Source organism: Petromyzon marinus, chromosome 4, assembly GCF_048934315.1.
Source record: "Petromyzon marinus isolate PM22_M1 ecotype Great Lakes invasive population chromosome 4, UKy_Petmar_22M1.pri1.0, whole genome shotgun sequence".
Classification (NCBI taxonomy): Eukaryota; Metazoa; Chordata; class Hyperoartia; order Petromyzontiformes; family Petromyzontidae; genus Petromyzon; species Petromyzon marinus.
In genome coordinates this window covers 16,005,556-16,027,511 of record NC_133670.1, presented here as the reverse complement: position 1 = coordinate 16,027,511, position 21,956 = coordinate 16,005,556, and the positions used below count along the sequence as shown (strand labels likewise).

The window sequence follows — 21,956 nt, the reverse complement described above, 5'->3', positions numbered from 1 at the left end:
AATATCAGGGAAAGGACGGAGGGGGGGAGCTGTCGTTACAGTTTGTGTTAAGGGGCCGTCCATAAATGACGTCACGCGATTTTGGACGATTTTTGATCCCCCCCCCTCGTCACACGGCGTCACAAAAAGTCAGACCCCCCCCTCAAATATGACGTCACAAAGCTCTGTCCCCCGCCAAAACCATATTTCCATTTTGAAAATAAAACATGCATCAAATCGCTTTAAACTATTGTCATTGTAGTGTGTATTTAATGTGGCGCTGCACTCTGATGTTGTAGGAGAAAACATTTATTAAAATGTATATTTAATTAAGTGGAACGTGTTGTCTATATTTATTTAAAGTTGCGCTTTTGATGTGACGTCACATGTCTCAAACCCCCCCTCGTCACACATCATCAGAAATGTCTGACTCAACCCCCCTCGGTGCGTGACGTCATTTATGGACGACCCCCAAACACACACGCATAGACACACGTAGACACACACAAAGTGAGGTACTGTGATATGTGCACACGCAGAACAAGCCAGACACACAAGCACAAAGGGAGACACACGCACACACACATGGACAGTGCCAAACACATGCACATACATACGGACACAAATGCACAAAGAGAGACAGGCACACGAATACACATGCATAAATAGAGATATTAATGCACACACACAGAAACACATGTACACACACATTGACGTAGCCATGCACGCAGACGCAAAAAAAAGATCCCCCATATAGCAACTACTTAGAACGGCACGGCATTCGAGGGGGTGATGTGTACACACCGCACCAGGTACTCATGTAAGGCTGATGCGACTTAGGAGAGGCCCAGGACCGGTTTAGATATTCGCCGCTGATGTTGGCCGTGAGCGGGAATCGGACTGGCGTCGCCAGTTTTGCAGTGAAGTGTGCTCACCACTACACTACCACTCCCCACACCCACAACAATAACAACCGCCGTTTACCACTAAGTGCCAGACGAGGTGCACCTTGAGGCGTGGAGCTGGTCACCCCTCCACCTCAATTACCTGACCAAATAACCACAGCGAAATCACCACAATAAGCAAGCGCCGGAGACCCTCGGGGGAAGAGGCGTCTCTGAAGTCTTCTGGCCGAACCCCAATTAGTGGCCCCAGGAGACACTACCCACCCCCTCCCCACCACCTTAGGGCTCCTCCAGGAACAGCAGCAAAACCACCACGGTTGACCACGTGCAATGACCTGCCCCCTGCTGGCCGTCTGTGAAAAAGAGCTTTGCAGCTCATCGGATTCCTCCGGCGTAAGTAAATATTCTGATTCTGACAAACCCACGCAACACTCGACCGCCCTCCGGCGCATGTCCGCACTCGCCTCTCGCACAGGTGCTGCAGCAGCTCGCTGCCGCCGACGAGCTCGGTGACGAGCACCACGTGGCGCGGCGTGACGAACGCCTCGTGCACGGCCAGCACGTGCTCGTGGCTCAGCGAGCGCAGGGCATCGAACTCGGCGCGCGCCAAGGCGCGGCTCTCCTCGTCCGCCGCGGCCAGCACCTTGGCGGCGAACGCGCGGCCCGTGGCGTTCTCGCGGCACACCCGGATCACGCCGAAACGGCCCCTGCCGCGCCGTCCAAGCAGTTCGAGCGTTCAAAACGGGGGCAAACATTTTTGTTCGTGTTTTTTTGGCTTGTCCCATAATTCTATGCCGGTTGTGATATCGGCGCGATGTGGCTACACGAAAAATCTATTTGGATCTCTTGCAGAATGTGGGCGCTGAAGCGGACACCACAGAGCTGCCTCTGAGATCCCACCCACTCTACCACCGTTGTGTGACACACCCAATAAGATAAATGAGCACTCAGGTGAAACGACGAGACTAGCTCATGTGCAAGAGTGCGATGCATTATGGCATTGCAAGACCGTGAGCAATGGTGTAGCAATGTATGTATGTTGATCACCTTTCGCACTGTACGTAGCCAACCGTGCTAATCGGAGGTGCGGGGAAGGATCACAAACTAAACACAAAAAAAGCTTGTGGCTGATGATGAGGTTGGTGAGTGAATATGCGACATGAGTACCTGGCCTTCTCCTCCAGGAAGGTGTAAGGAGCCTGCGGGTGGCCCTGCGCGTGGCCCTGCGCGGTCGCCACAGTTGCCGGTGGGCCCGCGATGTCACGACGGGACCTCGCTGTCACTCCCAAAGCTCGACCTGAAGATGCATGGCGAGACCCGGTTTAAACTCGCCACACACCCGCCCCCCTGGTGCAGCCAGAAGCAGTCTCACGTCGAACACGCGCGCCACCTAGTGACGGAATTGTTACACCGGCCCAAACCCAAATTTATGATTAAAAGAAGCGGACACTTGAACTCCTTCATATATCTGTCCCTGCACATACAAAATGCAAGTATCTTTTACATTTACAACCCCCCCCAACCGGCAGGCCTTTTGTCCGTGCATAATTCCGCAGCGCTGGTTCAATGCAAGCAAACTCTGGACCGGTTTCGACGTCTCATCATCAGCGTCGAGGCATTTTTAGGAGGGCAGAAATCATGCACTCTCAAAATGCCTCGGGGCTGACAGTTTTCCAGAAAATAGCGAGCGAGAAATTAAGTCCTGGCTACAAGTAGTTACAGGAAGCCACGAAGATGGTGGAAGACAGGAGCAGGTGGAAAGATCTCACGCAGCCCCATCGCATCGAAGATAAGACGGGAGGGAACTCGTCAAAGTATATTGGCCACATCGCCGCGGCCGTCTCCCCGCACCTCCAGGGATGAGCGCGGGCTCCGAAGCGGGGCTGCCGCGGCCCTTGCCAGCGCGCGTTGCGCACGCCACCCTGAAGCGGTAGGCGAGGCCCTGGCACAGGCCACCCACGTGGTGGTACGTGTCCGAGAGGCCGCTCGCCACCTCTTTCCAAGGCTCCCCTGGGCCTACGGTGGTGCAAGCATCACAGGCAGCACGTCAATGAAGGTAAGAAGGGGGCACTGGCATAGTGGTGTAATGTTACCAGCGAATGAGTCCTTGTCAACCTGGCAGACTTCTTAGAGTGTCCCTGAGAAAATGTCTCTCTGTGTCTCTGTCCATGTCTCTCTGTGTGTGTGTCTCTCTGTTTCTCTCACCCTCTGTATGTATTTGTGTGGGTGCGTCCTCTCCATAAATCTGTCAATGTCTCTGTCCATGTCTCCGTATTTTGGGGTTCCCTTCCCCCTGTCTGCACAGCGCCCTACGGGTTGTGGCGTCGTCTCTGTTCACGGCACGCAGGGATTTAGCTACCGGCTTGCATCTCGAGGCAGTACGTGAGCGGCGTGCGCGCCTGCACTGGCTTCCACACCACGAGGGCGCCACTCTCAAACACCTGCGGCACCTCGGGGGCCGCCCCCGTCCAGCTTGGGGGCTCTGACACACCGAGAGGGAGAGGGAGACAAAAGCATGAAGGGAGACATGGGCACGGAGAGGGAGACACGGGCAGGGAGAGGGAGACGCAGGTAGGGAGAGGGGGACAAAGGCATGGAAGAATACAGGGGATGGATGAGCAGCCACAGGCTGTGTCAAATCGGCTATTAGATGTGTCTACACGTGCACTAGTAAAATGTACAGCATTCGAGAACACTTCGGTATACAAGGAGAGAACATTGAATGGCCCACACACACACCCATTTGCTATATGCAACTTAAAGCTGGTCTCACAATACATTGTTGGCATTTGAAGATAACAACCAGGGCCTGTGGTGAAATCACTGGACCCGCGACGAGAATGTTGTCAAAACACGGCTCTGTGGTGCTCCGATAAAGCTGAGGTTATGATCAATTGGAGAGATAGTACTGGTCACTAGTTGGCTCGTTAGTTAAGGTTAGATCTGGTGCTTGCGGTGGCGGTACTAGCACGAGCGAGCATGCAGGAGGTGGTGGTTGACTAGGGAGGTACCGGCACGAGCGAGAGTGCAGGAGGTGGTGGCGATGCCGAGGGAGTTGACGGCCATGCACTCGTAGACTCCCGCGTCGGCCATGCCGGCCCGCACGATCGTGAGCAGCTGCCGCCCGTCCGCTGACCCGGCCAGCCGCACGCGCTCATCCGGCTCCAGCAGCTTCCTGTCTGCTCCGGCGGCCGTGGCCACCACAGAGCACAGAGGGGGACACAGAGAAGAGCACAGGGGGCAGGATGAGAGCGAGCTGCAATGCGGCACCCCCTCAATTCAGAGCCTACATGGCTCCTCTTGGCTACCCCACATGGCTCCCCTTGGCTACTCCACATGGGTAACTTTGGCTACTCCACATTTAGGATGCATTTAGAATGTGGTGAATGAGAAGCGAGGACACCACGGTGTCTGTATAACGGAGGGGGGGGGGGGTGGGGGGCACAGTCGTACCCTTGAGCCACGAGATGGTGGGGGCAGGACTCCCAGTCGGGCTGCAGCACAGAGTGACAGGCTCCCCCTCCACCAGCAGCTCGTCCTTGAGCTTTACGGTGAACGCCGGCAGGCTCTCTGTGGCACACGCCTGCTCAATGAACGTTCTTCGCGATCGCTGCATGCGACACGTGTGTTTTAGCCATGTGGTAGGATAGTGCAATCGTCCCATAACAATAAATCGATTTGTTGATGGAGATAGATAATTATGCCGTCAGCACACGAATGGTGCGTTTTTTAATGCACTGCTGTATTATGATTTATGCAAATAATCAGTTCGTGCGCAGGTGCTACATGCATTGTTACATGTGAGGTGACACAAGTAAGGTCACTATACTGTAGCGCCAGCCACTGATTCTGGAGTGCCACTGAGTGTCGGGAACCTCCATAGGAGGCTTGAGGGACACGTGGCCGGGAGCCGGGAGCTCCTGACTTGATACAGCAGGGGGCGTGGCCGAGGGCGGAGCAAGGCCACGAGCAGCGGGATAAAGGGGGAGCCCAGAGAGGGATCGGGGTTCGTTTGTGGGGATCGTACTGGGACTCTTCGCTCTACGCTCCCTGTTCGTCGGTTGAACCTTAGCTGGGGATTGTGGGTCAGACAGCGTGTGTGCTGACTGGCCCGTTCGCTAGGGTTCACTCGCACGCACATAGCGACGGTATACCTACACCTAGCTATAGGACCCGAAGTGGGTACAGTGTGTTTATTAAACGTGTTGCCTCCAACTATAGTGTGTGCGGCTCAGTGTTAGTAGCTTGGGGAGGCATTTATCCAGTGGTAAATTGACCATGTCTGACGATTATGCAAATTATATGTAAATATATGAATTGAGGATAGTGAAGCGAATGTGATGCAATGAATACGTTGGTATAAACTAGCCATAAAAAATTTAACGGGATCCCAAATTAAGCAGTCACCCTGATTCATGATGGTTCACCGAATCGTGGGGGAAGGCAGTGATTTGTTACAGGGTCTTATTGTAAGGGCAGACCGTGGCGGTTGCGTATCAACCATGCAATAGTTGTGGGTAGAAGGAAGGCGGCAATACCAGGCGGGGTAGCTAACATCTCGCCACCGTGGCGCCCATGACACGACACCGACAGCACAAGTGAAGTAAAGCTGAGGAACAGAGAGAAGACGAAGACATCGACGATTCGCACCGGAGGAGCGCAGCGACCGCCGCACGGACTCCTTGAAGCCGGAGAGCCGCGCGGCAGGCGCCGGGTTCTCCCGGGACACGGAGGCGAGGCTGTCACGCGAGCTGCTGCCCGAGTCTTGATGCGGCGAGGGGCTCCGGTCGCGCCGGTTCAGCCGGCTCGCGCCCCAGCGGTCCCAGCGCGAGCGCCGCTCCGGCTCCTCTGCCAACGGCAAACGTTGAGGAGGCAGATCCGTACGGAAAATTCAAGGTCGCGCACGGGCATGTGTTTGTGTGTGCGTGAAATTGTGCGTATGGGTGTGTGCGAGAGAGCGTGCGAGTGTGTGAGTGTGTGTGCGTGTGCGCATTTGGGAAGTGGTAGCGTAGCAGTTAGTGCATTGTGCTACGAACCCAGTCACCCGAGTTCGATTCCCGCTGATGGCCAGCAACACCAGTGACGATTATCTGAACTGGTCCTGGGACTCCCCTAGGCCAACTCAGCCTCAAATGAGTGCCTGGTGCGATATGTAAACATCGCCATTGGGGAGACAAAGGCGGCCGGGTGTGGTGCTGGCCACTCACCCTCTCGTTTGCCGTGCCGGCCTTCAGAGATGCTTGCTATCAGTACTCGCCCCAAAAAAGTCTATTAAGGCCATACGGGGGATCTTTGTGTGTTTGCCCATCCATTTGTTTAGTTTGCATGTAAGAATGTGGGGTACGTCAGCTTGCGCGCGCGTGCGTGTGAAAGCGCGTGCTCACATTCGTGCGTGCACGCGCTTGCCGCGCGCGCGGCATGCGTCTGTGCGCACAACAGCGCGTGCCATTCGTTACCCGTATCCGTGCTGGCGCTGGTCACCGAGCGCATGGAGCTGCTGGAGGGGGACGGGGGCGGCTTGACGCCGCGCGACAACGCACGCCCCCCCTCGTCCCCGGACAGCTCGCGCAGGGATGCGCCCTCCGACCCCGTCCTGCGCAGGGGCGCCCACTCCGAAGCGGCGCGCCCCAGGCCCGTCTGCTCGTCCGCGTCGTCCGTGGCCGCGTCGAGGCTGCCTGCGCGCGTCTCGCCAAACGCCCTGCGCCGCGCGGCTTGCGCGTCGCCGCCGCCCGCCCGGTCCTCGGAGCGGCTGCGTCCCGAGCGCAGGGACAGGCCGGACACCGTCGCCTCGATCCTCCTTCGCAGGGCCATCGCCGGTGACGATGCGCGACCCAACGGGCCGTCGCCGCCCTCCGCCGCCACGTCCCGCACCCCGTCCCGGTCCCTGGCCGCCTGCTGCCCCTCGGTGGCCGGGGCCTCCCCAAGCTTGTGCTCTGACTCGATCTTCTCAGTGGAGCCGATCCGTTTGAGTCTGGAGGAAAACTTCTGCATCATGGTGGGGGTCTTGCTCCTGCCCTCACTTTCCCTCGACTCTGTGCCCTCTGTAGACTTTCGCTCGGTCGACGGGGACCTCTTGAACCGCTGCGACAGTCGCTTCACGAGGCTCCCGGGCTCCTCCGCGGGTTCCCGAGTCAGCTGCTCTTTGCTCGCCATCGCCGTGTCAGAGATGCTCCTGTCCCCTTTTCGAGATACCGCGTTGCTGAGCATGGACCCCTCGGGAGAGCTCTGCTGGAGCTGCCGGTAGAGCACCTGGGTCACTGGCGCCTCTGCCACCAGAAGTTCCGCCTTAGTCTGAGACACGGATTGCTTTGGCGTACTCAGCGATCCGGCGCGCACATTCACGGGTCTTTGCCCCAGCCCCTCGTCTCTCGGCGCGAGCTGAAGCCTCGTTGTGCTGCCGTTGTTTGAGAATCGTTTCGCCATTTCCCTCACACTGCCATCGGTCGACGCCGCGTTGAGCAGGCGAGCATAACGCCCGACCGTCTGAGGCTTTGACCCGTTTAGAAGTGGATTCGTATTTGTCGTCTCGGCCTCTCCTCCACCCGTGGTCCTCGTTACCCAGGGAGTACCGTTATCCGCTGCCTGTGATGTCCGCGCCTCCGTCGCTTGAGGTTTCAGCACGACCGAGCCCCCGGGCTCCGGGGTTTTTTCTGTGAACTGCGGCAGCCTTGTCGCTGCTGCCGCCTGCAGCTGCCGGCCTCTGCCATTCTGAGCGACTGAGCTTTGCGAGCGCTGCATGATGGTGGGCTCGGCCTTTTGCTGCCGTAGGCACCTTTCATTTTCCGTTGCCACCACCGTTGTTTTCCTCGAGTCTTCATCGGGCGCGCTTCCCCCCTGCTGATTTCGCAGCATCGCGTCCAATGCGGTTGGCGTGGCTGAGGACTGCCCTCGTTGCTCGAAAGCGAGCTGCCTTCTCAGTGCAGGCTCCCTGCCGACTGGGATACTGCCAGACGACCGGAACACCTCCGGTTTCCTGCCCGATGCGATGTCCTCAGCCTCGGAGGAGGACGCTCCCCGTTCAAGTCGCGTGCTCCCGGCAGGGTCACTCGAGCTGCGCTGGTGAACCTCCCTCACGAGGGACCTCCTCGGCGCCACCAGCGGACTCTCCGCCAGGAACGTCGAGGGTCGATCTTTCACCAGTTCCAGCGGCCCCCTACTTTCTGTGGAGCTCTCAGAGGGAGGGCCTAGAAGCGTCAAACCAGGGCTCCGGCTTCTTGGTGGGAGCTCCAAGGATGCTGACTTGCTCAGGTGCGGCTTCAGGTACTGTGAGGCCGCCGCGGCGCCGTCCTGCGTGCTCCTGTTCGTGACAGAAGCCCGGCCATCCTGAAAGGCTGCGTCGGCCGAGTTGGTCCTTTGGATCACGCCTCTCTGAGCCGCTCTGCGCTCCGAAAACGACTGCAGTCCCCGTTCTATCGCCGCTTCCTTGCTGCCGCACTCCCCGTTCCGTTGCACCACCGCCCCGAGTCGGCCGAGCACCGCGGGCTCCGTGTCGGAGCCCAAGGTCCCCCGTGCGGAGGAACCCCTACTATCGTCCTGGCTCCGAGCCGAAAAATCTGGACGCAGTGCGTCCAAACCTAATCCATTCGAGCTTTCGGAACCACCTGGGTCTTCCTCTCCGGACGAGGAAGACGAGGAGGAGGAGAAGGAGGAGGAAGCAGCGGCGTCTCGAAGTTGCTTGGCCGTGCGGCGGGAGACGCGCGGGGCGACGTGGCCCGACAGCACCTCGGGGATGGAGCGCAGCACCACGGCCGACTTGTAGCGCACCAGGGAGCGCTGCTCGCACACACACGCGGCACGGCAGCAAGGCTCAGTCTCCCTGCCAGCAATGGGGTGAAGCTCATTTGCCCGAGTGAAATCGAGTTATGGAAATTTATAAATTGCTACGGCAGGGAGCAGCCTAACCGTAGAAGAATCTCTGGGATTTTTGTTTACTTTTTACCCAATTACATTCCAATTTTGCACTCAGTATCAGGTCACGAGGCAGCCATTTTTCAATCAGAACACTGCAGCTAGTAGTGCATCACACTGTGTTTGAGAATGCCCTGAGAAGGTGATATCACAGAACTATTTCTAGAGGACTTTACGCCTTTTATTTCCTCAGCACATGCTGCACACACACGCTCACCTGCAGCCTTCGGCGGGACAGGAAGAATTTGAGTCGATCCGTGCTGATGTTTGTGACTGCTCGCAAAGTTGTGAAGCTCTGTGGATGATGAGGAAAATACACATCGCACCATTAGAAGTCACTTAGCTCCATGGACAATTACACCAAATCCATCCAGTGATGTGCGACATACCGTGCCAGGGTAAAGCCACGGCATTTGTTTCAGTGTGGGTTTTAAGAGCTGTTGTAGTTTGGCTCTACGAGTCATCCCGTACGCTCATCCGACTTAAAAGGAGTCACTCCACCACTGGATAGACTCGATCCATTTTTATGGTTTAGGGTCGTATATAGGTGTTTTATTCATTTGTACAGTTATATTCACCTCATTGCATTAAATCACAAACAATCCTCATACGCACAATTTGGTGTACGCGGTGTGAGAATGAGAATGGATTTTTTTTTTTATTGACGAATCGATGCATCGTCACACGCTTAATGCTCATGAAGCCTCACGAGCCGCCGCACGTAATCGTGGCCATAGCGAGGTGTTGGTAGTGCTTCTCAGCTTTTGCGAAGCGCTCTTACCTTGAACCACGGGTGCTTGAGGCAATCGTCAGCCAGTGGCCTCCGCCTGCGATAAACACAATCAGGTGGCAGCGTGACCACGTGCGAGCGGCCGCCAGAGTCTGCTCACGGCTCCAGGCTGAGGAGGCTACACACTCCGCCCCGAGCTTGCCAGGCCCGTGTGACATATGCAGGTGGACTGAAGCGCGCTGGCAGCGGCTTCCCGCATAGAGACCCATGGACTCACGCAGAGACCCAGAGGCTCGGCATAGAGACCCCATGAGAAACTGGAATGCGCTCGCAGTGCAAGCAGCTTCCCTGGAGAGTTGCTGCCATGGGAGCCCATGACGGGTGCGTCATTGTTATCACTACACGTTTGCCATCCCATTCTAGTTATCAATTCAATTCATCTGTGTGCGTCACCAGCTTCGACTGGATAAGCCGAAGCAAACTTCGTTGCTTCCTCAAACTGACGGTAACTAGGTTTCCTCTTGGGAATATGAAGTTTTACTCCACTCGTCACGAGCGCGAAATCTGAATCCTACTGTCACATTCACTGCTTGCTCCGTGCAATGATGCGAAGAAGAAAAACAACCTAAAGAAAGTGAAATATATTTTTTATGGTCTTGAGTAAGTTAAATGTTTTCATTTGAACCTGAATACTCTACTTGCAAATATTTAGACTCAAATAAGCAACACATACTTCAATAATTAACCTCGAAGCCGACTGAATGTGAATAGGCAATATATGAAGATGGCGCATATGCATTCCGCCTTTGTAAACAATGCTACTCACTTGTGCAAAAGTTCCATGCTAGCAATATTGAACAAAAAGAGAGTAGAGTTTACAAAGCATGAATATGCAGTTTGACTTAAAGCCGTTTCCTCTTCTAATTCCAATCTAAACCACTACATCGATGCATAACTGAGGCGACCATATTTCTGGGAGTCTCAACCTGGACATATTTTTTGAGTTGACAGCCCCTCTGTCTGCCAGCCCCACCCACTTTCACGTAACCACACCCACTTTCACGTAACCACACCCACTCAAGCGCTACCCCTGCGAGTTGTCTCGCTCATTCTGATGCTCACCCCTTGCCCACTCTCCACAGGCCCCACCCACGCCACAACCAACCCCGTCCACTACTCTGGTAGCCCCACCCTTTGCTCGTATCATGAGCCGAGCATGAGACCTGAACATTTTGAACTGGGACAGAATCCAGATTTTTGCAAATCCTTTAGGGGAAACACTGAGACAGCCTTTCTGAAACCTGCACTGCCCGTCGGTCAAAACTGGACATTTGGTACATTTGCCCAGAACTTTTATCTCTCCCCCCCCATCATACCCTCCAGGCCCAAACAATCTATAACCCCCATCCCGTCCGCTGAGTGATGCTCACCCGATGTCCTGCACGAGCACTCTGGAGATGAAGTCCTGCGCCTCGCGGCTCGTGATCGCCGCCGTGCGCTCGTCGAAGTTCAGCGTCTTGCGCGTGACGTTGAGCAACGTCGCTCGGTCGTTCTCGCCCAGGAACGGAGAGAGTCCGCTGAGGCTGCGGCGACGCGCGGGGAGCAACGTAGTTACCGCCATCAACTACCATAGCCACCATCAACTACCATAGCCACCATCAGCGTTAATTTTATATATTGAGCTGGCTGATAGTACGTATATATTTAATGTGGAGTACTGGTGAAAGTAATTTATGAATGGAGTACTTACCACACGTACGTAATGACACCTACGGGCCTGATAAGTAAAAACACAACGTGCGTTAGAAAATTTTACTTCGCGTTGGTGTTTGGTTGATCAATGTATATGTAAACAACACGATGCATATTTTAACATTTTAAAAGAGCATTGGCACAGTGCTTATTACACCGCGGTCTGTCCCGCACCTCTGATTATCAGCGTTGGCTACATACGGTGCGAAAGAAGTTCAACATACATACATGAACCTGGTGACCGGAGTTCGATTACTGGCCACTACAGAACTGGTCCTGGGCTCTCCATAACTTCACCAAACCCACATTGACCAGTGTAGTGATCTGTGGTCAAACAACACCCATGATCAACACCGTGTGGGGAGACCTTCACTCCAGGGGATATATAATGGCTACTACTCAGGTAGCCCCGCCCTTTGCCCATATCATCAGCCGAGCATCAGGCCAGAACATTTTAAACTTGGTCAGAATCCAGATTTTCGCAAATCCTTTCGGGGGAACACCGGGCCAACCTTTCTGAAACTGCGACTGCCCCTTGGCCAAATCGGGACATTTGGAACCTTTGCCCAGAACTTTTACTTCCCCCCATCACACCCCCAAACCCTCTGACCCCTATATCATGGCTCATGATGACGAAAACACACGTGGGTGCGAGCGGCACCAGATGTCGGAGGCCTTGTACACGGGGCTGTGGCGCGCCACCTCGGGGGACACGAACTCAGGCGTCCCGAACTCGCTGTACTGCGGGGAGCCAGGCACCACCTCCTGGGCGAAGCCAAAGTCGCTTATCTTGATGTCGTCCTTGCCAGCATCGGCCATCAGGATGTTGGACGGCTTTCATGGGGGACATACAGACGTAGAAACATGTGAACGTATAACCAGGTGAGAGCCCATTGAGACAGAAGTCTGTTGTGCAAGACCTAGGATGCATAGAATGTAAATTGTAAAAACTACAAACTATGAAACTAAACAAAAAAAACTAAACTCTAAAACTATACACTAAACAATTTTATTTTACCAAGTAAGACCCACTGAGCTATGTAGCTCTTTTTCAGAAGTGACCTGGCCACAAATGATCGCTGAACGAAGTGGTTTACCGTGTGGAAATTGTATCGCAGCCGAATCCAATTGCCCACTCATGCCACTGCAGGCAGAAGGGCCTCCAACTGAGAGCTCAAGAGAGTCCATCTCAAGGGTATTTTTGGCCAATTCTGCTCATCTTGGAATAGCTGGGAGTATCCATGCTTTACCCCACCACGCCCAACTTGCGGGTCTACTATGGTATACTGACTTTTATTCTGGGTGGCCCAGCGGGAGTGCATTCGCGAATTGTTGCAGAAGTTCTCGGTTTGAAATTGGCATGCCACCCTCATTAACATTGTGGGTGTACTAATAATATAAATACACGCCATGTGCTTTACAGTGGATGGTTACGATCCACTGACATCATTTGAAACGAGAAGGCTATAGTGTGCTGGGGTCATGGTCCAAATTATAAGGATTTTTTTGAAAATTATTAAATTGATATTACACATCAATCATTGCTCCCTACTGTTAGAATAATATCCTCTTTCAGGCCAAGTCCTGCGTTACTTCGTGCCTCATTTTAAAGGGTGCAGTCTGAAAGGGCGCCCTTTCAAATGTATGAGATGATTTGTAGTTATCTTAACTCCTGCAAAGCACTCTGAGACGCCACAGCGCAAAGGGCACTCTATCAAACGCAATTACCGTGTTGCTAATTCACATGTCGCGGCGGGAGATCGAACCAGAGACCACTGGATTGCAAGTCCAGCGTGCAAACCATTACACCAAGGCAGATGTAAATGGTAACAATGTTTTACAGGAGTTAGAAAGCTGTCAAGTTGAATTATTCTTTGGGTCTTTCGGTAAAGTCACGTAGATAGGATCGCAACACAAGCGTTCGTTGACAACACAAGCGTTGAACGCTTGTGTTGCGATTGAAACGTCGTAGCTTTTTGTTATTTTCTTTGAACCTATCTACGTGACTTTACCGAAAGACCCAAAAGAATATGAATTCCTGCAGTCACGAAAGCTTTAAGTCAAGATTTAAGTTTAATTATGTCGATTTAAAGTGTTTATAATTTATACACTGGGTTTTTTGAGTGACGTAAAAAAATAAATTGTGTGACATTCACACAACAAATTAAATCTCTTTCTGCAACAGACGTTCCATTCCCAACCTGTGCCTCACCTCGATGTCGAGGTGGAGTATGTTGATAGAGTGCAGATAGCTGATGCCCTCCAGGATCTGCTTGATGTACATCTTCACCTACACGTGGAAAAAAAATACAAATCATCACCAGGCGAGCGGTGTCTTTAACGTCACACCATCGCAAGAGACGTATGTATGTGTGTGTGATAATAATGGCTCGTGTCCTCCCACTGGCCTGATGTTCAGACAGCGCTGGCTTCTTCACCAGCCTGTCCAACAGCTCCTCATTCGAACACCTGTGAAGCGGTCGTTAAGGGCAGCCCTTATTTGTCTACAACACCATCAGAATGGAGGGACGCAACTGTGACAACAATAAAGATAATATATACCAAGGGCATGTATTGAAGGCAAGCCCGCGATCTGAATCTTGACTTAAAGCTTTCGTGACTGCAGTAATTCATATTCTTTGGGTCTTTTTTGGTAACGTCACGTAGATTGTTCAAAGAAAATACTACGACGTTTCTATCACAACACAACACAAGCGATCGTTTGTGTTGTGTTGTGATCGAAACGCTTGTGTTGTGTTGTGATCGAAACGTCGTAGTATTTTCTTTGAACCAACTACGTGACTTTACAGAAAGACCCAAAAAATACAAAATTATGAATTCAAGGTTAGTAATTCGATAGTGAGAAAGCAACATGATAGGTGACTGACGCGTGATTGATAAGTAACTGAATGAGTGATTGACAGATTATGGATAAATAAATAATTGAAGTAATTGATCAACGTGTGATCAATCAATAATCAATTTACATGCCAATATCGCCCTCAATAAAGTAGGCATCAGTGCAAACTGCATTGGAACGAGAACGATCCAGAGGGGCATCGAGTAACCGGTCACACCCTCAACGGCTAACACCAACCGAGCAAAGTAAACTGCAAATGCGTGCAAAAATACTTTCTTGACGAGTGACCGATGGATGGCGAATCGACCCCTTTGACCAGAGTAACCTGATCGGTGGGCCGACAGAGGATACAGCTCCATGACGATGATGACGCGGCGCCGCGAGTGGAAGGCGTCGTGCAGGCACACGACGCGCTCGTGCGCGAGCCGTGCCGCCACACGCAGCTCCCGTTCCGCGGCCTCGCGCCGCACGCGACCCCGGGGCAGCGACTTGGCGGCGCAGGGAGACCCCCCGCTAAGTGCACGCACGCGGCGCACTGAGCCGAAGGCTCCCCTACGTGTGGGGGGGGGGGGGGGAGGGGGTCAGAGGTCGCACAGGGGACAGGGCACTGGGGGTCAGGTCTCGAGGGGCCGCACAGGAAGACCCCACCCCCCCCCACACCCAACCCCGCCAAGCACACGTTCGTGGTGCACTGTGTCTCTCCTGACGGGGGTTGGGGAGTGGGGAGATGTGTATGGGGTCAGGGAAGGACACACACGGGGGTGCTGAGGAGCGCTCTGGTCATGGGCAGCATCGGGGTAAGGGAGGGGGTACGAGGGTCAGAGAGCGTAGGGGGTCAGCAAGGGGGAAGGCGAGTCGAGGGCAGCACCGGGGAGCAGAGGGAGTCAAACGGACCACAGTGGGGGCATGGGAGGAGTCAGAAAAAGCGTGAGGATCCAAGTGGCAGAGTAGAGAGTGCAGACAGGGCTCAGTGGTGACATAGAGAATAGGGTCAGAATTACAACAGGGGCCACGGTTATAACAGGACTTCAGAAGAAAACAGTGGGTTTACAGAGGGTTGGAGGGTGTACAAGAGTTCACAGGGCAACAGGCAGGTTAGATGGCACGTGAGGTCAGGGGAAGCACAGGAGTCGGGAGGACACAGGGTATGAGGTGGGAAGGAATCCTGGCTAAGGGGCAATTACATGACACAAATGTGTGGCATCGGCCTCACTGCATCATCACGAGTGATGGCCCACCTCCCGATCTCTTCCAGTATCTCATAGTGGTCTTTCAGTTTTCGTACTTCTTCTTCTGGCATCTCTCCCTGTCGGGCCTCTGATTTTTCTAAGACAAAAGAACAATTCAGAAACAATAGTTTATCACCATATAATATTTTTTTCCAGGATAACGACACAATGTTCTCTGTGGGGTCGATGTAGATTTTAACATAATTCTTAACTATTCTTGCCAACAAAATATTAGCCCGAACCATTACCAAACGAGCCATATTAATACTAGCCCTGACCATAATCATATAAGCTGACCAAATACTAGCACTGCAAAAAACACATAAGCCAATTGAATCCTAGCCCTCACGCTAAAAACAGGAGCCAAGCAGCCCCCTAACCCTATCCAACCAGAACCCTCGCACGAGCCCTACTGTTAGCGCCTCTCCTAACGCAAGCCCCGTTCCAGGCGATTCACCTGACCAACTGTGTCTCCCCCACCCTGCTGCTTCACTTTCTGTTTGCGTGTGGCCCTCCGCTGCTCGCCGCTGCTGCTACGCACGGACGTTGAACGTATTTCGCACCTCCAATTAGCACGGTTGGCTATGCACGGTGGGAAAGAAGTTCAACCTACGCACGTACACCGTTACACAGCCAACTGTGATAATCGGAGGTGCTGCTGGTGCAAGTGTCACGCGCACCCACCCATGCGCACGCTCAGCTCGGCCATGCAGCGTGCCGTGCCGGCCCGGGATCGCGCCTCGCACGCGTAGAGCCCGCGGTCCGAGCCACGCACGTCGCGCAGCAGCAGGGAGCACGCGGAGCCGCTCCGCGTCACCGAGGCAAGCCCGCCTGCCTCCGCCAGCCGAGCGCCGTCCTGCACATGAACACACGCGCATACGGGCGCGCAGGCAACAATGACAACAACAATCACCATTCGCCACTAAGTGGAGGTGACGTCACCGCGGCGTTTGTGCCATGCTAGGTGGACTTTGAGGCCACGTGAAGTGTCGAAGGCTCGCTGGGCAGGAGGTCACGGGACAAACCCAGGTGCCATGGGTTGACTGCCTGAGATGACTGGCAGATGCACCACCTGTGCCCGCTACTGTGCCAAACTTGCTGTGCATTAGCTCCGCGGCACTCTGCTCGTTGTTGTGAGCGTCGTTCCTCTGCCCTTTGCTGTTGTTGGAGGGCGACTGCCTCCAACTCTCCAGTAGCGTCCTTCACGAGCCTCCTCCACAGAGGCCAATCTTGACATTGCTGGTACCAGTCATCGGCAAGCCAACTCAGCTCCAAGTGTGTGTGCGCCCAAATGCAAACACACACTTGAGCCCAGCTACAAAAAGGCAGCGTTTTTAATTAGCACAATATCATGCAATATTTAAAGAGTTTGTCAGCCTTACGCAGTTAATGCTATTGCGTAAACGTGGATTTTGCACACTTAAGCAGGGCCTGACTTGATGTAAAGTGCGGTGTTCGGCTGCCCTTTGAGCCGCCGTGAGCACGGACGGGGCTCAGCATGCCGAGCCTCCTCACCTTGTACCACAGCACATCGGGCTCGGGGCGCCCGTGCACCACCACGGACAGGCGGACCGGGTCTCCTTCCTGCACTTCCACGTCCTCCATGATCACCTCGAAGTGCGGGGCCTCTGCAACGCAGCGCTTAATGTTTGCTCACCAGTGACCGACCGCGGTAATCATCGTCATCATCATTCTATCTTCATAATTTTCCTTATTATCATTAATGTTACCATTATCATCATTTTCACCGTGAATATCAGGATCAGCATCACCAATCAGTGTCATTATTTTCATCATCGCCGTTTGTCATAATTTTCATCATTGTCGTAATTTTCAGTATCATACTTTTTATCATCTCATTTACATAATCATAATCTTCATTATTTTCATCATCATGATTTTCAATAGATGTACAAGATTTATTGTGCACTCTTTTGGAGGATTTTGGGATTATTATAATGATAAGACTCAGAAAGTCGAAATTGTTCCAGAATTTGCCTCAACTTAATTCTGCTTGAATACTGTCTATTGTTTTAGGTGGCCCATGCATGGGCTGATGGACTTAAATGTTATTTCATTTTTACATCTAAACCGAACCATTGTCTGTTTATTAAGCGTGTTATTAATCTGCAAATGGCGTTAATTCACAACCGAACGTTGTGAACCAATGATCACCAAATAACCTTTTGGATTATTCAACACACGGTACAGTACTTGCTCCAATCTAAGGACCAATGCAGTTTACACTGCAATGTGCCTCACTGGGTTTGATGATTTTTTTTTATAACTACTGCAACTTCCAGAGTAGAGATGCCAAAAAACGTCACAAGTTGCTACGTTAACACAGCAAGTTGCTGTTAAATGTCAAGTGAGTTCTAAATCCGATAGTGTTGAAGGTTAAGGTTCGTAAATATGGTTTATGTTTATATATCAAAACTAAATATCATGCTACAGCCACCAGTGTCAAGCCGCACGACCAAGGTCTATTTGTGACAAATGCCGACAGTAATACAATCCGTCCATTATTATTAACTCCCTGAATGCCTTTAGAATTCTTCATAAACTGAGGACTGACATCATCTCCGCTCAATCTGGCAGCATCTGCAACTCTCCGCTGATTGTTTCTGAACCACCAGCACAAACGCAACCCCCCGCCAAACCTACACAACGATGGTACTCGTTTCAATCGAATCTGATGCCTCTGCTGATGTGACCCAGAAGGTCAAAACCGGCCAGGGTTTGCATAGTTAAACAAATGTTTCCAGATACATTTGGTCTGCGAAAGCCAGTGGGTGATGGACAAATTATGATGTATTTATATGTGGATGCAGAGACAGGAGTTTTGCTGCATCTTTTTTTATCCAGTGTCTTTACAACTTTCTGGCTGTAAACGTGAATGTTACCTAAATATTGACAGTACGCTGAAATGTTGAGCTTTTTCCTGGAGATGAAAACAGTAAATCTGGCTTATTTAATTAAATAAAGATGTTTCTGTTATATGTTGTTCTATTTAGATCTTTTTTAAAAGATATCTTAAAATATAGTTTTTGTTCTATCACATTAATATTCCAATAACGCTATTGGCATCATGTTGTGAGTTAGTCAAATGTTATATTTGCGGTATTCATTATATATTTGAATTATACTGTAATCCAATTAAACATATCATGCCACAATTCTCGATTTCCAGGCATTTAGCAATACGTGTATCTATTAAACTCTACCCTTATCCTCACAATCCAAGCAATTGATTTTCTTTGTTTGAATCGATCACTTTCAACTTAGACAAATGTTTCCAGGCTAACAGATGGAACCAACACGATAGAAACAGAAAGAACGACCGACAGAGACTACAAACAAGAGGAGCTCAACAGTATATACCAGGGGTGGGCAACTAAAATAACAAGAGGTATTTTTTTTCGAATTCGGTAACAATATAAATATTACAAGAGCCGCAATGCATAAGAATGACGTCACGAAGCAGTCCTTAAAGAGCCGCGTGCAGCAGTGCAGGAGCCTCAGGTTCCCGACCCCTGGTATAGACAATACACGTGGTGCAAATGAGACGGTACACTGGGCATGAGCACATTCCCAGCGGCTTCAGTCAAGGCCGATTGCAATATTTCGTGATGCCCAAGGCCACATGAAACCGAGCTCAGGGGCGGCCGAGACACGAGTGGAGGAGGCACGTTGGGGTGTGGGCCCCCCCCCCCCCGCCCGGGCTCACAGACGAGGTCACGCACCGGCCTGCGACACCACGGCCGTGTAGGAGTCGGAGCCGAACTCGCCGCGCGCCGTGCACACCAGCTCCCCCAGCAGCTCGGCGCGAGCACGCGGCATCTCCAGCGCCCACGTGCCCCCGGGCCGAGAGCTCAGCCGCACCTCGCCAGAACTCTCGTCCACCGGGATGCCGTCCCTAAATAAAAGTCACAAACGCGCCGCTTGCACTCGCGGCGACGGCGACAGCCGTGACGGCGAACGGCAACACGGGCGAAGCGGCGCGCGTGATCGGATGTCGACGGTACAGAACACACGCACGGCAGTAGATTTGATCGATTGTAAATTAAGTGCTGGCTATAAATGTTGTGGCTCACGATGAAGTGGAAAAAAGTTTAACAAAAATGGTTGTAGATGTGATTCGGGATGTGAGTGTAGGTGTGAGTGTGGATGGAAGCATTGAGGAGGGAGCGTTGTTCCTGCACCTTGTCCATGACACGGTCGCCTGCACATGGTTCAATCTGCACGTGATCTCCAGGGGCTCATTTTCCACCGCAAAAATCTCTTCATACTTCTTGACAAAGCGAGGAGGCTCATTGAGAAAGGGCTCTGTGGAGGAAGAACGAACAACTGTGAATACTGTCAGGGTGCAAATTTATTTTCACAGGCAGGTGTGGCAACTATTGTGTCGGTGGCCACACGTGTCTGTGTGTGATAGTGAACAGCAATATCTGACCCCCCCTCCTTTCCCCTCCTTTGGCAATGTGTTTTTTCGGTTTTCAGTTTCAGTTGATTTATTTTGGTATAGCCCTGTGAGCCATTCGGCTCTTGAATCGGGTGCAACCACAACAAACAAAAAACAAAAACACGAACAAGAAAAACATCTTAAAGTGACTATGTGACTGTGCAAACAGAAAATCTATGAAAAAAACAGCTAAATATTCCTGAAAAAAGTAACGTACACCAACGCAAGTCAAACAACAACAACCACAAGAAAACTTAGATTAAGGCCATCAGTCTAACTCTGTACTACAAGAAAACAAACATGTCCAAACCAAAAAACGTTTTCGAAATCACCAAAAGATAAAGCCATAATTGCAACGTAACAGTGATCATAGGGACTGTGACCGAATTTTTACAATAAACTACATAAATAACATTTAACACCAAATCCTAGAGCCATAGCTGGCTGCATGAGTTACTCCACAACAACAGAAGCATCAGTCGGAGTATCACATTTTTCAATGCACCTTTAAGATCAGCACGCTAAATCAAAATACAGATAATACGTTGTAGCGTCATCTGGAGCGAAACATTTTATTTTACTTTACGCCAATGAATAGCAGTGGCAGCTAGGGGTGTACAACTCCTCTAGAGCAGTTTTGAGAGAAGATCTCATTGGTAGCGATTCAAGTTGCAGTTTATTGGCAATAGCATTCCAGACCCTGGGGGCATCAATAGCAAAGGCCCTTCCTCCAGTTTTTGTACGGCAATAGGGAATGTGAAGCTGGTAAATGAGCGAAGACCTGAGGTCTTGTAGCCCTTGCCACCATTCCCCTATATATTTTTTCTCATGTATTTCTGAAATTATGTACGCAGCCGCGACGTGTTGGCTGCTCTGACTCACTTGAGTGTGAGCGTGTGAATAAACCATTCATATATATTATATACTTGTGTGTGTATTATATACTTGTGCGTGCCAGTAGACACCCACACTGTGTGCTGGTGGACACTCTTGTACGCTGGTGGTCACAAGGGCCTCCTGTTCGTGTGTGCTAGCAGACGCGCACGCTACGTGACTTTTTACTTAACACCTTTGTCTCCCCAGTGCCGATGTTTACACACCGCACCAATATACACATTTGAGGCTGAGTCGACCTAGGGGAGGCCCAGGACCCATTCAGATAATTGTTACTCGTGTTGGCCATGAGTGGGAATCAAAGCTCGGATCGCCGGGTTCGTAGCGCAGCGCACTAGCCCGCTGAACTATCGCCCCCACACACGCACACACACACACACACACGGGTGCCGGTGTCCACTGTGCCCGCGTGTACCCACTTCCCCCCCACCCATCCCCATACCCCCCCCGTCGCTGCTGCCCTCACCGTGGGGCAGGAGGCAGGTGGGTGCCGAGGCAGGCGAGGGGCGGCTGCAGCCGTGCGGGCTCACGGTGAGCGCGCGGAAGAGGTAGTGCAGTCCCGGGCGCAGCGTGCGCACCGCATGGCTCGTGCCCGGCACGTTGGACGCCACGACGATCCACTGGCTGCGGCCAACCACCTGGTACTGCAGCGCGTACGTCACGGAGCCCGGCTCTGCCGATGAAGCAGTGGCATTTGTCTTTAATTCGTTTTGCATTTTATCTTGAACGAGGGGGGAAATATATTTATTTTTTCGTACGTGTTCAATGTCATAATATGAATAATAATTGACTTATTTATCCAGGAAGCCACACTGAGTCGTATGACTCTTTTTTTTCAGGAGGGTCCTGCCACATTGGGTTTTTGTTTTCAGATATTTTCAGCCAACGCACACGAGGGGGAAGCACTTCATCCTCGTACGGAAGCTAACAGATGGGGATATGTCCGCTTGCTGTCCTGCCATCTCCTGTCGAGCCAGGGTATGGTACCTCCTCGCCACCCATGGAAAGGGTGTTTCACAACATCTGTATGATCCACCAACCCTCGCCTCCACGGCGATGGATTACAGACATGCGCCACCACCGCCCGGCTGGAATAATCTAAGTCATAATAATAAAACAAAAATACCAACTCTCACACTGAAATATCAGTCAAACTGATGTTTTTTTTACATTTCTCGAAGCTGGAATTTAGCCAACATGAAGCCTAAACCAAATTTAAAGTGGTTGCTCTTTCGTT

The 21,956-nt window shown here is 52.1% G+C and overlaps 1 protein-coding gene across 4 annotated transcripts in view; it reads right to left on the bottom strand.

Annotated features, from left to right (window-relative positions):
• The window catches only part of LOC116938879 (striated muscle preferentially expressed protein kinase-like), a 52,350-nt gene that overhangs the window by 8,266 nt on the left and 22,128 nt on the right, over nt 1-21,956 (bottom strand). For all 4 annotated transcript variants that reach the window (XM_076058301.1, XM_076058298.1, XM_076058314.1 and 1 more), the window contains 22 exons: nt 21,186-21,392; nt 19,566-19,689; nt 19,107-19,279; nt 16,879-16,991; nt 16,048-16,219; nt 15,373-15,460; nt 14,486-14,686; nt 13,683-13,743; nt 13,487-13,564; nt 11,936-12,108; nt 11,273-11,299; nt 10,953-11,105; nt 9,574-9,619; nt 9,010-9,087; nt 6,341-8,657; nt 5,535-5,732; nt 4,338-4,454; nt 3,896-4,063; nt 3,244-3,366; nt 2,736-2,900; nt 2,052-2,181; nt 1,349-1,591 (listed from right to left, as the gene is read on the bottom strand). In XM_076058301.1, the coding sequence (XP_075914416.1) occupies nt 1,349-1,591; nt 2,052-2,181; nt 2,736-2,900; nt 3,244-3,366; nt 3,896-4,063; nt 4,338-4,454; nt 5,535-5,732; nt 6,341-8,657; nt 9,010-9,087; nt 9,574-9,619; nt 10,953-11,105; nt 11,273-11,299; nt 11,936-12,108; nt 13,487-13,564; nt 13,683-13,743; nt 14,486-14,686; nt 15,373-15,460; nt 16,048-16,219; nt 16,879-16,991; nt 19,107-19,279; nt 19,566-19,689; nt 21,186-21,392 (5,155 nt within the window). The remainder of the gene's footprint in view (nt 1-1,348; nt 1,592-2,051; nt 2,182-2,735; nt 2,901-3,243; nt 3,367-3,895; nt 4,064-4,337; nt 4,455-5,534; nt 5,733-6,340; nt 8,658-9,009; nt 9,088-9,573; nt 9,620-10,952; nt 11,106-11,272; nt 11,300-11,935; nt 12,109-13,486; nt 13,565-13,682; nt 13,744-14,485; nt 14,687-15,372; nt 15,461-16,047; nt 16,220-16,878; nt 16,992-19,106; nt 19,280-19,565; nt 19,690-21,185; nt 21,393-21,956) is intronic.